Source organism: Sturnira hondurensis, unplaced genomic scaffold (genome assembly GCF_014824575.4).
Source record: "Sturnira hondurensis isolate 20B ecotype Veracruz unplaced genomic scaffold, ASM1482457v3 Scaffold0008782, whole genome shotgun sequence".
NCBI lineage: Eukaryota > Metazoa > Chordata > Mammalia > Chiroptera > Phyllostomidae > Sturnira > Sturnira hondurensis.
Window position 1 is genome coordinate 7440931 of NW_028081413.1, and position 15251 is coordinate 7456181.

At 45.8% G+C, this 15251-nt stretch overlaps 1 protein-coding gene across 1 annotated transcript in view; it reads left to right on the plus strand.

Moving 5' to 3' along the window:
* RYR3 (ryanodine receptor 3) overlaps window positions 1–15251 on the plus strand; it is a 521285-nt gene that overhangs the window by 454347 nt on the left and 51687 nt on the right. Inside the window, exons 66-69 of the mRNA XM_037056141.1 lie at window positions 778–1098; window positions 3184–3424; window positions 11310–11397; window positions 11502–11594. Of these exons, the coding sequence (XP_036912036.1) occupies window positions 778–1098; window positions 3184–3424; window positions 11310–11397; window positions 11502–11594 (743 nt within the window). The remainder of the gene's footprint in view (window positions 1–777; window positions 1099–3183; window positions 3425–11309; window positions 11398–11501; window positions 11595–15251) is intronic.

Here is a 15251-nt window from a genome sequence, read left to right on the forward strand (position 1 = left end):
CACCCCTGGCTGCTTCTGGCTGCTGTTCTTGTATCCGACAACCTTTAATGCTGAACTCTGTTGCCACTCCATCCTGTCTGTCCTTGTTCAATAGAGTGACCTTAGTCATTCAGTGTGAAGAAAAGACAGCGAACTCACTGTTCCTCGCACATGAGCCTGCAGAAACAAAAAGACTTAGGCGATTGGCAAGAAGTCTTAGCACAGGTCACCTCAGGTCCCCAGTAATCTGCTGTAAATGCTGAAATCAACACACATGCAACATTCCTCCTGCCCCCCGCAATCTCTTCTGGATGGAACGTATCGCTGTCTCTGGTCCAGCTGAGAGAGTGTGTGATGAGAAGCTTCCCTTTTCTAAACAGCACAGATGTGATCCAGGTGATTGAACCACGAGGTGGCAACTCAACACCCATTCGCTGCTTTTCTTTAACTAGTATGGCCCCTCCTGCAGTCATGCACTCAGGCAAGAGGGAAAAGGCCAGAGACTGGCTTTGTCACAGAGAGTCGGATGAAACGCCCCTCAGCTGGGTCCCTGCTCTGCTCCCTTAACCTTGTGTTCTAACCTGAGCACCACATGTGGGCACAGGCCTCCAGGCTCTGGGGGCTGCGGTCTTTACACAGCTGCGGACAGACGCTCCTCCGAATCACTGCGCAGTCCTGTGAGGCTCTGGGGGAAACTCACAGGGAAGACTGAAGGAAGGGTGGGGCAGAGGGGGTATGGCTGCACCGCTGTGGGTTTGAATTACTGTCCCTTTGTTCTTCCTCTACCCTCTCGGGCAGTTCTGGGGCTGCCGGACACAGTGGAAGCGATGTGTCCTGACATCCCCCAGCTGGAAGGCCTCATGAAAGAAATCAACGGCCTGGCCGAGTCGGGGGCCCGGTACACAGAGATGCCCCACGTCATCGAGGTGATCCTGCCCATGCTCTGCAACTACCTGTCCTACTGGTGGGAGCAGGGGCCTGAGCACCTGCCCCCCGGGACAGGGCCCTGGTGCACCCGCATCACCTCGGAACACCTCAGCGTCATCCTGGGCAACATCCTGAAAATCATCAACAACAACCTGGGCATCGACGAGGCCTCCTGGATGAAGCGCATTGCAGGTACCGCAGACGCTTTTCTCCCCAGCCCCCCATTTCGGGGCCCAAGTGCCTGGACTCTCTGTCCATCTCTTAGTTCCCCAACTGATGCCCTTCGTTACTGAAGGGTAAAAAGAACTGACTGACTGCCCTGTAGAGCTTCTCAGAGCAGATGTTCCTGCCCTGCCCCCCAACTAACCCAGGCCCCGCCAGCCCTCAGGAAGCCCTCAGGAAGCCCTCCCTGATAAACTCCACCTAATGCAGGTCATCACTGTGTTCGTGCTTTGGGCACCTAAGAGTCCCGTTTGCTCTTACAGTAATAACCGTCTGTACTTGTTTGGTAAGTGGTCCTTGTTTTTCTCCACGTGTGTGAAACTCACTTCCATCTGGGCTGCACTGTCAGTTCCTAGCATTTGTATTTCACTCTATGCTTTCAAAGACACCCTCTTATTTAGGTCACAATAGTATGGCTTTGTCTCGGTGGGGGGCATTGGTTTGTGTTCTCCGGAACTCTGTGCATGCCATAAGCTCTTGATAAATGTTGTGAGCTGATTTTCTCTTTTGGAAGCTACCTCAAAAGAGGAAAGACTTGGAACATGAATAGCCATACCGTCCACAGTCAAGAAGCCATGAATATTTAGTGTCCTCTGTGTCCAAGTAGAGTCTGAGGAGATAGAACCTGGGGCAAAGTCATGTAATGGGCCTACAGTTCAGACAGGAGACTCCACCATAACAGCTTCACCCACAGAATCTCCTGGACGGTGGCCGAGTCACAGGGAGTATCATTAGCCCAACTCCAGGTGGTTTCCTCCCTGGACAAACTAGCGAACATTCCTCTGCAAGACCAAGGCAGAAAGTTCCTACCTCCTTGTCTCAGACATGAACTCAGATCAAAACTGTAAATATTTGGGTGCTCATGGCTGCGAGATAGTAGAGATAGGCTTCTAAGAACATGCATAAAGAAAAAATGTTGTTAACCCTAAGGCAATTTGTTGAGGGGTTCTAGCTTGTAAATCTGGATTAAAGGAAGGAGAGGATAACAATCAGATCCCTCAGCCCACTAGAGGGGCAGAGAGGAAAGATGTCACAGCAAGAGAGGCACTGATGGGAACTGAACTTGGCCTTTAATTCCATGGGTGAATTACCTCTACAGTCAGGCCACTTAGTTCCTGGTACCTAAAGAAAATTTTAATAGTCTCCCCAAACTGCCCACATCCGGAATAGGCACTCTGATGACAGGGCTGTGATATTGAAGCCCACATGGCCCTGAGTTTTGGCCTCTTCCTTAGTGCCTCTCAGAAGAGAGCTCCTGTCACCTGCTCTTCCTCAAACAGTCTTCTCAGACAAAATGAGATTTCTCTAAAGTGCTGGAAAGTAGGCCATTTTCCATTAAAATGCCCTAAGCTAAAGAAATTTTGAAATATACCATGAACATTATCAGTGACTTTTCTTATTATTATTTCCTTTCACTTTTCATATAATTATTCTGATTCTGATCTTTTTTATGGATTGAACAAATAGGATATTCTGTTTTAAAGACAGTGAGATATAAAGGTTCTCTCTTTCTCAAGGGTCAGAATTACAGTCCCAAGTCCCACGGATGGCTTGTTTCCGCTCTTTGATGTCTGATGAATACCTCCCCTTCTCTCAGTTTGTTACAGCTGATGATAGCTTGTCTGCCTTTCTCAGGGCCCAGGTAGTCCTCCAGTGTTGGGGGCTACCCCTGGCTACTTCCTTCCAGGAGTTTGTAATCTAGCTGGTGAGCCCACACCAAGCTGAACACACTGTGAAATGATACGAGGTGGTCACTGGGAAGAGCTAGCGGGTGTGGCCAACTCCACAGGTGCCTGAGGGGCTCAGGGAGGCCCGGGCTCCCTGTGGCCTTCAGGAGCTGAACAGGAGCTGAACAGGAGCAGGAACCTCTCCTTAGCTCCACCCCCCAACTGTGGCTTCATGAGAGGGAAATGCCAATGGGAGATTAAGGGAGGGAGATAGCGACAGGGGCCATCCTGAGTGGATGACCTTCACAGGCTTGCCCTCAGTGTCACTTCTTTCCTTTAATCAACTGTTATGGAAAATGAGGGGCCGGTCCTTTGTTTGCAAACCCAGTGTACGCCCAGCCAATCATCAGCAAAGCCAGGCCCGACCTGCTGAGAAGTCACTTCATCCCAACTCTGGAGAAGCTGAAGAAGAAGGCTGTCAAGACCGTGCAGGAGGAGGAGCAGCTGAAGGCCGACAGCAAAGGGGACACCCAGGAGGCGGAGCTCCTCATCCTGGATGAGTTCGCAGTGCTCTGCAGAGACCTCTACGCCTTCTACCCCATGCTGATCCGCTACGTGGACAACAACAGGTATGGAGACAGCCTGGGGCAGCACGTCCACAGGACAGAAAGATGGGGTTGGGCTGGATTTCGAGTGAGAGGCAGAGGTCACAGCTGCCACCACCAGCACCTTCCCCAAATAAGCCCTAGTGTGGGACCTCCGGGGTGGGGGAGGGGGGTGCTTTCCTTGACCAGTGATTCTATGGGGCCAGTGGCATGGCTGTCCCTTCCATCCTTGAATACCATGGGGAGAGGCAGTTGGCCAGATGAGGGCAGCAGCGACCCACTTCTGCCCTTCTGCGGCTCCACCCCATGTTCATTCAACAGATTCAACGAAGTGCTCCAGGCACCAGAACAGAATGAACAGAACAAAACAAAACAAGGATGTCTGGCATAGGGAGCTTTCCTTCTGGCAGGGGAGTGGGGCGTGCAGACAATAAACAAAATAAGTATTTAGCCCTGGCTGGTGTGGCTCAGTGGACTGAGTGCCAGACCGTGAGCCTGAAGGTTGCCAGTTAGACTCATATCAGGGCACCTGCCTGGGTGGTGGGCCAGGTCCCCAGTTGGCAACCGATTGATGTTTCTCTCCCTCTCTTCCTCCTCCCCTTCCCTTCTCTCTGAAAATAAGTAAAATCTTTTTTAAAGAAGTATGTATATACTTATATGTACTTATATATTTAATTCCACACATTACTTATGAAAGTAAATTGTACAAAGCAGGGTAAGGGGGAGTAGGGTGGAGTCACAGCTGTAAATAGAATATTACTGGGAAAGAGACACTTGAGCGAAGACCTAGGAGATGGACTGAGGAGCCCTGCAGGTCTGGGGAAGGGTGTTCAGGGAGAGGGAACATCTGGGGCAAGCCCTGAGGACGGAGTGAGTTTGGGGTGTCCAGGAGATCACGGGAGGCTGGTGAAGCCAGGAAGAGTGAGGGGTGTGGGGAGCATAGACGTCGAGAGGCAGCAGGGGTCAGGGTCTTGGAGGCTTTTGCTTTGAGAGAGATGAGACGCTGGCGGAGGCTTCCAGCTAATTTGTGATGTGATCCGATTCACTCTTTAAATGCTGTGGCGAGGGATAAAGGCAAACAAATGAGTGAGAAGACCATTTGGGAGGGTCACGGTGATCCAGTCAGGAGCTGGTCGTGGAAAGTTGGGGAGGGAGGTTGGGGAGGGAAGTAGAATGGGGAGCAACTGCGAATGGACTTGGAATCTCCTTTTAGAGTCTTGAGAATGTTTTAGAAGTAGCTGGCCAGCGTTGCGAGTGTATTAAATGTCAATAATAGCTAATTTTCTGTTCTGTGCGCTTTACCACAATGAAAAAGAAAAAAAAGAGTGGATGTTGTCTGGGTCCGGCATGGTAATAATGAGGGTTGACAGTGGACGACAATTCTGGGTCTGTTTTGAATGTGGAGCCCTTGGGACTTTCAGATTGGGAATGAAAGGAAAGAAGAGACTCAAGTCAAAGATGATTCTGGAAAGTGGAAGGATGGGGTTTTCATCAACTGAGGTGGGGAAGATTGTGGGTACAGAAGATTTTTAGGGAAAGACTGGGACATTGCTTTTGAACATGTTAAATTTAAGTTGCTTCCCTGGCCAGTGTGACTCAGTTGGGTGGGGCATTATCCCATAAACCAGGGGCATCCAACTGCAGCCCATGGGCCACAGGCAGCCCAGGATGGGCCCAACTCAAAATCGTAAATTTACTTAAAACATTATGAGATTGTGTGTGTGTGTGTGTGTGTGTGTGTGTGTGTGATTGATTACATGTCACAATGTATTTAATGTGTGGCCCAAACAAATCTTCTTCCAGTGTCACACAGAGGTGCCAGAAGGTTGGACACCCCTGCTGACTTAAACCAAAGATTACAGGTTTGTTTCCCAGTTAGGGCACATGCCTGGGTTGTGGGTTCAATCCCTGGATGGGGCATATACGAGAGTCAACCAGTTGATGTTTCTCTCCCTCTCTCTCTCCCTCCCTTCCCCCCTCTAAAATCAATGAGTATTTCCAAGGTGGAAAATTAAAAGAAAATTTGGGTTGCCTAATGAATATCGAAATGAAAATGTTGAGTGGGCAGTTGCATATGAGTGCAGAGTTCAGGATTGAGGTTTGGTGTAGGTATAGGAATTTGGGAGTCATCAACATATCGCCATGTAGTCTTTAAGACTCATGAGACTGGGTGAGATAAAGGACTGAGGGGGCGAGAGAACAGTTCCGAGCACTCAGCCCTCATGTTCTCCAACGTTAGGCAGAACAGGAGGAATCCGTGACAGATGTGAGGAACCAACAGAATGCTGTGTCCGGGTGGCCAACTTCATACAGCATTTCCAGTAGGAAAGAATGCTGAATGGAGTGTATTGGTGACCCCGGCCAGAGCAGCCTGAGTAGACCAACAGAGATGGAAGCCTCTTTGAAGTGGCTTTCTTCCATTCTCTGCTAGCAGAGTCTTCTAGCAGAGAATGGAAGAGAAGGACTTGGAGGCAGCAATACAGACAGGCTGTTTAAGGAGTCTTATTCTAAGGGGGAACAAGGAAGTGGGATGGTAGCTGAAGACAGAAACAGGGCCAAGAGGAGACTTTTTGAGATGGGAGACGTGTCAGCTTCTTTCTTCATTAATGGGAGTAATTCACTGGAGAAGAGGGAACCGATCAGAGTGAGAGAGAAGTTCTAAAGCAACGTCCTTGAACAGGCAGAGGATCAGCTTCAGTTCATTCATAACATCAGGCAGGAGGGCAGAGAGTGGATGCTAATGCTGGCACATACTCACATAGGTACACACATACGTATGTGCATGCATATACGCAACACACATAACATACACCTGTGTTCATGTATGGATAGACAGAGTCTGTCGGAGTCCTTTCCTGATGGCTTCCATTGTCAGTGAGGCAGGAAGCAAGATCGTCAGCTAAGAGTGAGGATGAAGAGAAGGTGCTTGGAGATTTGAGGAGTAAGGAGAAGGCACAGGGCAGTGGCCAGGGAGAAGTGGGAGAGCAGATGGACCAGGGAAGGGCAGCGGGATTGCCAGGCAGCGTTAAGGGGCCTGTTTGAAATCTAGGATCATAAATTTCAAGTGAGACCCGTCACAGGTTGTTTTCTCCAGCCAGTTCAGCTGCCAGGCTTAGGCCCAGAGTAGAGAGAGAGAGATGGATTTAACCAGGGTTGGGGCTTTGCAAAGCGAGTATGTCAAAGAAAAAGTGGGTGAGGGAGTTGAGGGTGTAGGTAAGAGGGTAATTCTGAAGACTGACTATGGAATTGAAGCTGGATGATGAGGAAAATAAGGACACAGGAGAGTCATGACCGTGCCCAGGAAAGGGAACAGAGGGTGTTGGCCCCGTGGAAGGCAAAGACCAGACAGACGTATTTTTATTATACCAGGCCCTATTAAAGCTTACAGGCCTCAAATATAAATTTGGGAAAGCTTGATTTTAAAATACCTCGTAGATATTGAAAGGCCCCAGGAATAGTTGAGAGAACATTACTGACATTTTGAGTGGCATCCCTTTCTGTCATGGGCAGGAAGTAGGTCTGAATATGCCTGTTTACTTTATAAGGCAAATTGTATTTACTATTTAAAATAACTTAAGATTACTTATATGTAGCTTTTCAAAGTAAACACCTCACCCACAGCGTGTGTGTGTGCACATAAAATCCCTCACCTGTCTTCAGGAAATTTGACTCACTTTCTCAAATGAAATCCTGTGCTGACAGTTGTCATTTTAGTCATCTCCCATTAACATAATTATGTTCACAGTTTGGAGAAGGAATTTGTCAAAGTTTGAGGTGAAAACAAAAATGAAAGTAGAGTAAGCTTACTCCAAGAATAGCTCTTTAATGTCATTTGTCACCATTGACGACCAAGACTCAAGACAGAGTGTGTTCCACCCCCACAGTGCTTGACAGTGCTAAAAGCAGCAATGTCAGAGAGTCTTTGAGATCATCATTAATTCATTCACCCCCACTTTTCAGCCCCTTCTTCCCTGAACAGCAGGGAGCATTATGGCCATCTGAGCCTTGCTTAGAAATACTTCCTTCCTGTGTGTGTGTCGTGACCTTCGTCAGGTCCTTTTTTCACCCAGAAGAATTAGCTGGCTTGGCATTATCTGAGGTCATTTCATCTGCCCTCTGACTGGAAGAATGGATACCCCTTCCCTTTTCCCTAGCAGTGCACGTCCTGCCTCTGGTGATTTATCCACCGTGGTTATAGACGGCAGGTGCGGCCTCCCCGTGGGGGCACCTCCATTCCACTCACAGACAATTTACACCATTTTGAGCTCAGGGGTAGCTCCTACTATCGGCTCTGATTTTGCCCTTCAGAGCCGCACAAAACTGTGTCAGTCTCTGTTGTGGCAGCTCTTTAAATATTGAAGGGTGCCGCCTTCTGTCCTCCTCCATTTCTTCTCGTTATATTAAAGCTTTGCCCTTCCTTCAGCCTTGTTATAGCAGCATTTCAAGTTTCTCCACCATCCAGAACGCTCTCCTGAACAGAAGCTTCTGGTCAGGGAGCAGCCTGAAGCTGACCCGGAATGAGCAGGAACTCCTGGTGTGGTGTGGTGTGGTGTGGTGTGGTGTGGTGTGGTGTGTGTGTGGTGTGTGGTTGGAACTGGGCAAATCAGTTCTCCGTCTCATCCAGGACATGTTAAGTCATCATAAGTTCAAGAAAATCTCTAAGAGGCATTGGCTTCTCTCCCTCTTATCTAGAAATCAGAGACAATCAGAACATGGAAATAAGCCACTTTACATAGTGTGATTTTGGAGAAAACCCATCTCTCAGCCTGTTATCCACGTGGGTTGTTTAACTATCACCCCAACGGATCATTACCATTGAACCCAGCCTTCTTCCTACCCATGGCCTTGTGTTTTCCACCTCTTCTTTGGCAGCATGCAGTGCAGAAGATGATAAGAGACTTAGAAATCAGTCCTGTTCCTCCAAAAGGATCAACTGACTGAATATTAAGAGAGATCATGAATTCTACGGAAGACTGTGGGCTGGGGAAAGGAGCAGATACATCACGTAGGGGTAGAAAGGCTATCGGCAAACAGATGGGAGGTCAGGATCTTCTAATCTCCTTCAAGTACCATCTTAATCTGCCTGGAAAGAGGTGCAGAGGGTTTGTGTACCTGGGGGAGGACATTTAATGAGATATTCTCCATGCACACCTACCACTCTGAACCTAACAAAAGGACTTCACTAGAAATAAAGACTGCCTCTTAGAAAAAGAGTGATGGTCCTGGCCGAGTAGCCCAGTTGGAGCGTCATCCTGATGGGCCAGGGTTGCCGGTTCAACCCCTGGTCAGAGCACATGCTAGAGTCAGCCGGTGCATGCATGCATAGGTGGAATGGCAAGTCCGTGTTTCTCTCTCTCTCCAATCAATAATTTTTAAAATCTTTAAATTAAAAAGAAAAGAAGAATGATGAAACGAAACATTCGGCTGAAACTGCTTTCCCATATGAAGGCAAAGGGAGAGAAATCCTCCTCATTCTCCTGGGACGAATAGTTTACCTAGGGTTGTTTTCAGCTCCTGCTGCTCCTGCTCCCCGGGACTGTATTTTTCCTTGGTTGGATAGGACGTGACACCTCCCCTCGTCCCACCCTGGGCATAGTGCCAGCCTATTGAGTTGGCCAGAAAGTTTGTCTGTTTGTTTGTTTTCCCTAAGATGGCTCTAGCAGTACTTAGTTGTCTTTAACTTCACTTGAAACAGTTTTGTTACGTATTGTGACAGCTGTCATATCAGCATGCATTTTAAAAACAAACATCAAAACTAGTGAATTTTATGTAGCCATTTTAAAATTGAAGATGGAAGAAAACATGCAACATTTTGGCATATTATGCTTTATTAATATTTCAAGAAAAAATGCAACTAAAAGGCAAAAGAAATATTTGTGCAGTGTATGAAGAAGGTGCTGACTGACTGAATGTGTCAAAGTGGTTTGCGTAGTTTTGTGCTGGAGATTTCTCGCTGGACAATGCTCCACGGTTGGGCAGACCAATTGAAGTTGATAGTGATCAAATTGAGACATAAATTGAGAATAATCGACAGTATATCATGAGGGAGATAGCCGACATACTCAAAATATCCAAATCAATACAATTATTGGTGAAAATGAAAAATGTGTCTTTTATTTTATAGAAAAAACTAAATGGACTTTTGGCCAACCCAATATATAGCTCATTTCAACCAAAACACTGAAGAATGAACAGCTGCCAGTTCTACTAAAACTTGACATTTGACCCTGAGAAAGCACTCCTGAAAAATCAATCTGAAAAAAATCAAAAAGCATTACCAATGTCAAGCCTCAAGTCTGGATTACATTTGGCTTCCAGTAATGGATACCTGATGATAGTTGCTTCAACAAATTGGAAGCCAAATCGCACACATGCAATAAGTCCAAAGATAACCCGGTCCAGGGCTAATGTGCTCATTCCTCTCCCTCCTTTGTCCTTCCATTCCTAACATTCGTTACTGCGATGGTGCAAAATGCCAATTAGAATCATCATGTTATCATTGCAGACAAGAAGCAGGAAGGCAAAAAGGCACCTTCAGCTACCTGATCCCTTTGCAGAAAGCTTTTCCAGAATGCCCGTGCAACAACTTCCACTGCCGTCTCATCGATCAGACCTTAGTTACATGGCGATCCCTCAAGGGAAGCTGGGAAATGTGATCTTCATCAGAGTCAATGCCACCCTGAACAAAATGGGGTGTTGTTCCTGAGGAAGAGAAGAGAATGAGCAAACAACCTGTAGTATCTGCCACATACAAGAGAGACTAATTAAAAAACAAGAAAGATTAGATAAGAACATCCGTGAGACTGGAACTCAGAGCAGTATGGAATTCAGGAGAGAAGGGAGGGATCCAAAAGTGGTCTTGGCCTCCTGGTCTCCAGCTTTCTTCCTTAGGCTGGTGCGGGCCATCTGTGACTGGGCTGGAGGTCAGGCAGCTAGACGCAGGTCAGGCAGCTAGACGCAGGTCAGTCCGAGGTTCCAGGGCCTAGGGAACTGGCTTTGGATAGCTGTTAGCCTGCACACACCAAGGAATATGGGGCTTTTCAGGTCTCCTGGGAAAGCAAAGTTTTCTTGAAGTTAAGAAAGGCAATAGACAATTGAACTTCTACATCACTTTATACAGGTATTTGAAAATGCCAATTCGGTCTGCCCTTTCAAAATATAATTTAACTCAAATGTGTAAGATACTTAGGGGCAAAAGAACTTTTAGAAATTGACTGAATTCTACTGTGGTTTAGCGTTCTGGTTGCCACTGTGAAGTTTCTTAACTAAGCCCCCCCCCTTTTTTTTTAAAGAAATGAATAATGACCATTTACAGGGAATTTCCAAACCCGTCCAGAGGGCATAGGAGATGCTTGGTCTCTGCCCACACTTCAGTCAACAGTGCAAAACATGTTGTCTTTTCCTTCCTTAAAACTGGCTTCGAAAGGAAAAGGGATGAAGCCTGTTTGGACAGTGCTCCACATTCCACAGGCTGGACAATGACAAGTGTCAGTGACAAGAGTAGATGTCGTAGTAACCAAGACTTTCCTAGTTTTGCCTGCCTTACGTATTAGAGGTCATTTGTCCCCAAACTTATGAGTGCAGCCTTAATTACTTCATCAGTTTAAAGGGGGGAAAAAAACGATCTCTGACATTTGAAGTGTTGATTTCTGACATCTTTTTCACTAACATAGTCCTTGAATCCTTTGGTAAAATAGAGATGATTATTGCAGGTCCTTCAAAAGTACCTACAATTACGTGCCTGTATCCAGGCGTGGGAGGAGTGTATTGATCGTGGGTCTCTCTGAGGACAGCCTTCTGGCGGGAATACAGTTGCATCTGGGAAACCTGTGCATCCAGTGTCCAACGAGAGTGACTGTGTGAGTCAGTGTTGCATTTCATGGGCATATTCCTTTCCTTCTCAATTCAGATCTAACTGGCTCAAAAGCCCCGATGCTGATTCTGACCAGCTCTTCCGCATGGTGGCAGAGGTCTTCATCCTGTGGTGCAAATCTAACGTAAGGACACATGTGGGCCCTGGACGTAGAGACGGCGGTGAAAGGTACAGACCTGGGAGAACTGTCTTGTAATATTTGCTTTTTTATCCCCCCCCCTCACTTAGAACTTCAAGAGGGAAGAGCAAAATTTTGTGATTCAGAATGAAATTAATAATTTGGCATTTTTAACTGGAGACAGCAAAAGCAAGATGTCAAAAGTAAGTCCTTAGAAGTCGATTCCAAAGACTCTTCAGCCTCGACCTAAGCTGTGTATCTTTGACATGTGAGGGGATTCGCTCTGTACTGCATGTAGGTCAAACCAACAGTCTCCACTGTTGTTTCATTGAGAATGAACCAGGGGAACTGCCCTCAGATAAGCATGGTCATCCCATTTATGAATAAATGCCTGTTTGTATGTCCAAAAATTGATGTTTCAAGGCCTGCCTAAGGCATTCGGGAGGTCTCTAAAACAAGCCTGCTGTCAGTAGTTTTAAAATAGAGCTACTTCCTGTGTAGCAAAGCTGCAAAAATACAGGTGCCTAGAGTCACCTTCTGAGTAGGAAATTACCTTGCTTTGAAGATTTCATTAGCACACAGTCTTATAGTATACTTGTCGCCCTCCTACCTGGAGCACCCAATAGCTGCTCTCTTTCAGCTGTGCTGACCTCTTAATGCCTTCTGTTTATTTTCCATGTGAGTTGCATTCAGAAACCCAAACATTTCTCTATCTCTGTGCAGGAAATGTTTGAAAGAGGGCATACCGGACATCTGTCTGGAAAAAAAAAAGGAAAGGACTGTAGCAGGAATAGAGGAGAGGGAACTGGCCTCCCGGCTCCTTCCAGGTCAGCTCTGCACAGGGAGGCTTTGCTGACTTTTGATTGGAGAGAATTCTGAGACACACGCCTTCAGGTGCACATACAAAAGCAAGGCTTACTTAAATGTGATGGCTTGTTACCTGCTCTTATGGCTTACCCTTGACTCTCTTCCCTTGAGAGGTATGTCTCAATGATGGCTGACTGTATATATGTCAAGTATAGGTGACACGCCATCCCTGAGATGTACATCTGTCTCCTTGCTTGTACCATGCCGCCTTTGACGAACACGAAGGTGGATACATGGGACCCCTTAAAAGTGAAAATCAGTTCCGAAACTGTTACAGTCTTGGGTTTGTAGTGAAGTTCTTAGGGCAGCTTTCCAAATAATCATTTGGGGTGGAAGACCTTAGTATGTGGAACTGCAGACAAGGGCCTGGTGTGATGCCAAAGATCAACACTCTGATCTTCACCACGTGTGGCCAGCTCTAGTCGGCTCGGTCACTCTGAACGTCCCAGCACTTCCATTCTTTGGCTGTGTTGGCGCCAACACTTCTTCCAGCCCCCAACAAGTGACTCTTGAAGGTTAGACTCTGATACGCACTGCTCTGTAAAGTTGGATAAACGAAATTGTGCACAGAAAACAGAGGTGTAGGTAGACATACTTCGCCTCCTCATGCAGCCACAGAGAGAATTAGATATTTCTCAAAACAAGTAACAACCAGAAGCCACACTGGTGGCTGGGATGCTCAAAGAATTCACTGAATACAACAAAAACATAAGGGAAGAAATGAAATAAAGAACAATCTATGGGGAACCGACAATGGAGAGGATTAAGCCAAGAATCAAACCAACAATTTGGAACACAAGGAAGAAAAAGGCAATCTGAACAGCAGGAAGAAAAAAAGAATTTTTTAAAAATGAGAGGCTTAGGAACCTCTGGAACATCTTTAAATGTACCAACATCTGAATCATAGGGGTGCCAGAAGGAGAAATGAAAGAGCAAGAAACTGAAAACTTACCTGAAAGAATAATGAAAGAAAACTTACCTAATTTGGTGAAGGAAATAGACCTATAAGTCCAGGAAGCACAGAGTCCCAAACAAGTTGGACCCAAAAAGACCACACCAAGACACATCAAAATTAAAATGCCAAAGGTTAAAGATAAAGAGAAAATCTGAACAGCAGCAAGAGAAAAGCAGAGAGTTACCTGCAAATGAGTTCCCATAAGATTATCAGCTGATTTCTCAAAAGAAACTTTGCAGGCAAGGAGGGACTGGCAAAAAGTATTCAAAGTGATGAAAAGCAAGGACCTACAACCTAGATTACTCTACCCAGCAAAGTTAGCATTTAGAATGGAAGGGCAGATAAAGGGCTTCCCAGACAAGATAAAGCTAAAGGAGTTCATCCTCACCAAGCCATTATTACAGGAAATGTTAAAGGGACTTATTTAAGGAAAAGAAGATGAAAACTATGAATATTAAAAGGGCAACAAATTCACAACTATCAACAACTGTGAATCTAAAAAAAGAAACTAAGCAAACAACCAGAACAGGAACAGAATCACAGATACGGAGATCATTTGGAGGGTTATCAGCTGGGAAGGGGAAGGGGGAGATTGGGGGAAAGGTGCAGGGATTAAGAAGCATAAATGGTAGGTACAAAACAAAAAGTGGGATGTCGAGAATAGTATAGGAAACGGAGAAGCCAAGGAACTTATATGAGTGACCATGGACCTGAACTAAGGGGGGCGTTGCTGGAGGAAGAGTGGGTATTGGGCGAAGGGGGGCATAGGGGGAAAGTGGGGCAACTGTAATGACATAATGAATAAAATATATTTTAAAAGGAAGAAATAAAAATAAGTAAAATAATGCACCTACAAAATGGAATGATCAGGATTATATATTCCCATTCAAGAGAAATCTCAGTTGCAAAGAAAACTTACTTACCGTGGGTCCTTTTGAGCTTTGTATAACTTTTGATTTTCCAAAATTTATTTTGCATTCAACTTTTAACAAACACATCTGCTGCTCATGTCAGGTATACAAGGTAGGATGGTTCAGACTCCAAATCCCCAGACATTTATCTTAAGTTCCCTCTGAAGGGTCTTCTTACAGCTATCACAGTCTCTCCTTTGACCCCACCCACCTAAATAAATCCCAGGGCAGACATCTCAACCCTCTGGTGATGACTGGATACTCAGGGTCCTTGGGTTTACACTTGGAAGGAGATGAGGCAACAAAGAATGATGTTTCAAAACTAACCCACTAACAGACTAACCTGAAATTGTGTTCGTTCACATTACCAAATGAGGAAAAGAGTATGTGTGCCTTGTCAGAGGATAGTCATACTCAAAATCTTTGCATCTCCCCCATTGATAAGGTTAGTCTATATGAGCAAATGCTTTTTTTTTTTAATTTCCATTGACATTGTATTCCAGTTTTTTCTGTGCCATGGGATAAGGTCAAAGTTACAGTGTAATGGATGCGAGGACACTCCCTAGATATTAAATAATACTCACCATGTTCTTCAGGGTAAAATATTCATATTGTTCCTGTTGCATCAGTTGAGACACAAAAGGTAATACTATAGACTGAAGGAAAGCTGCCTTCCCTTTGGCCTAACTGTTGACTATAGAGGTATGGCCTTGCGTCATTCACTTACGTCATCTGGGCCCCGATTTACCAATCTGGAGGGATTGAGCTTACTACCTGACTCCCCCCAGCTCTATTAGGATGTTCTGTTCAAAAGTCAGTTTCAGGCCCTGGCCGGGTAGCTCAGTTGGTTAGAGTATTGTCCCAATACACCAAGGCTGCAATTTGATCTCTGGTCAGGGCACACATGAGAATCAACCAGCGAATGCATAAATAAGTGGAACAACAAATTGATCTCTCTCTCTAATCATATAAAACAAAAGCCAGTTTTAAATTGCATCTCTAGCAAAAAATAATGTTACATAAATGCAATGCATTATTTCAGAGAGACATAGCATACCTCCACAACCGCAACTCACAGCCACTTCAGCTGTTTTGGGGTTGTACAATTACATACTGAGGAGCCACAG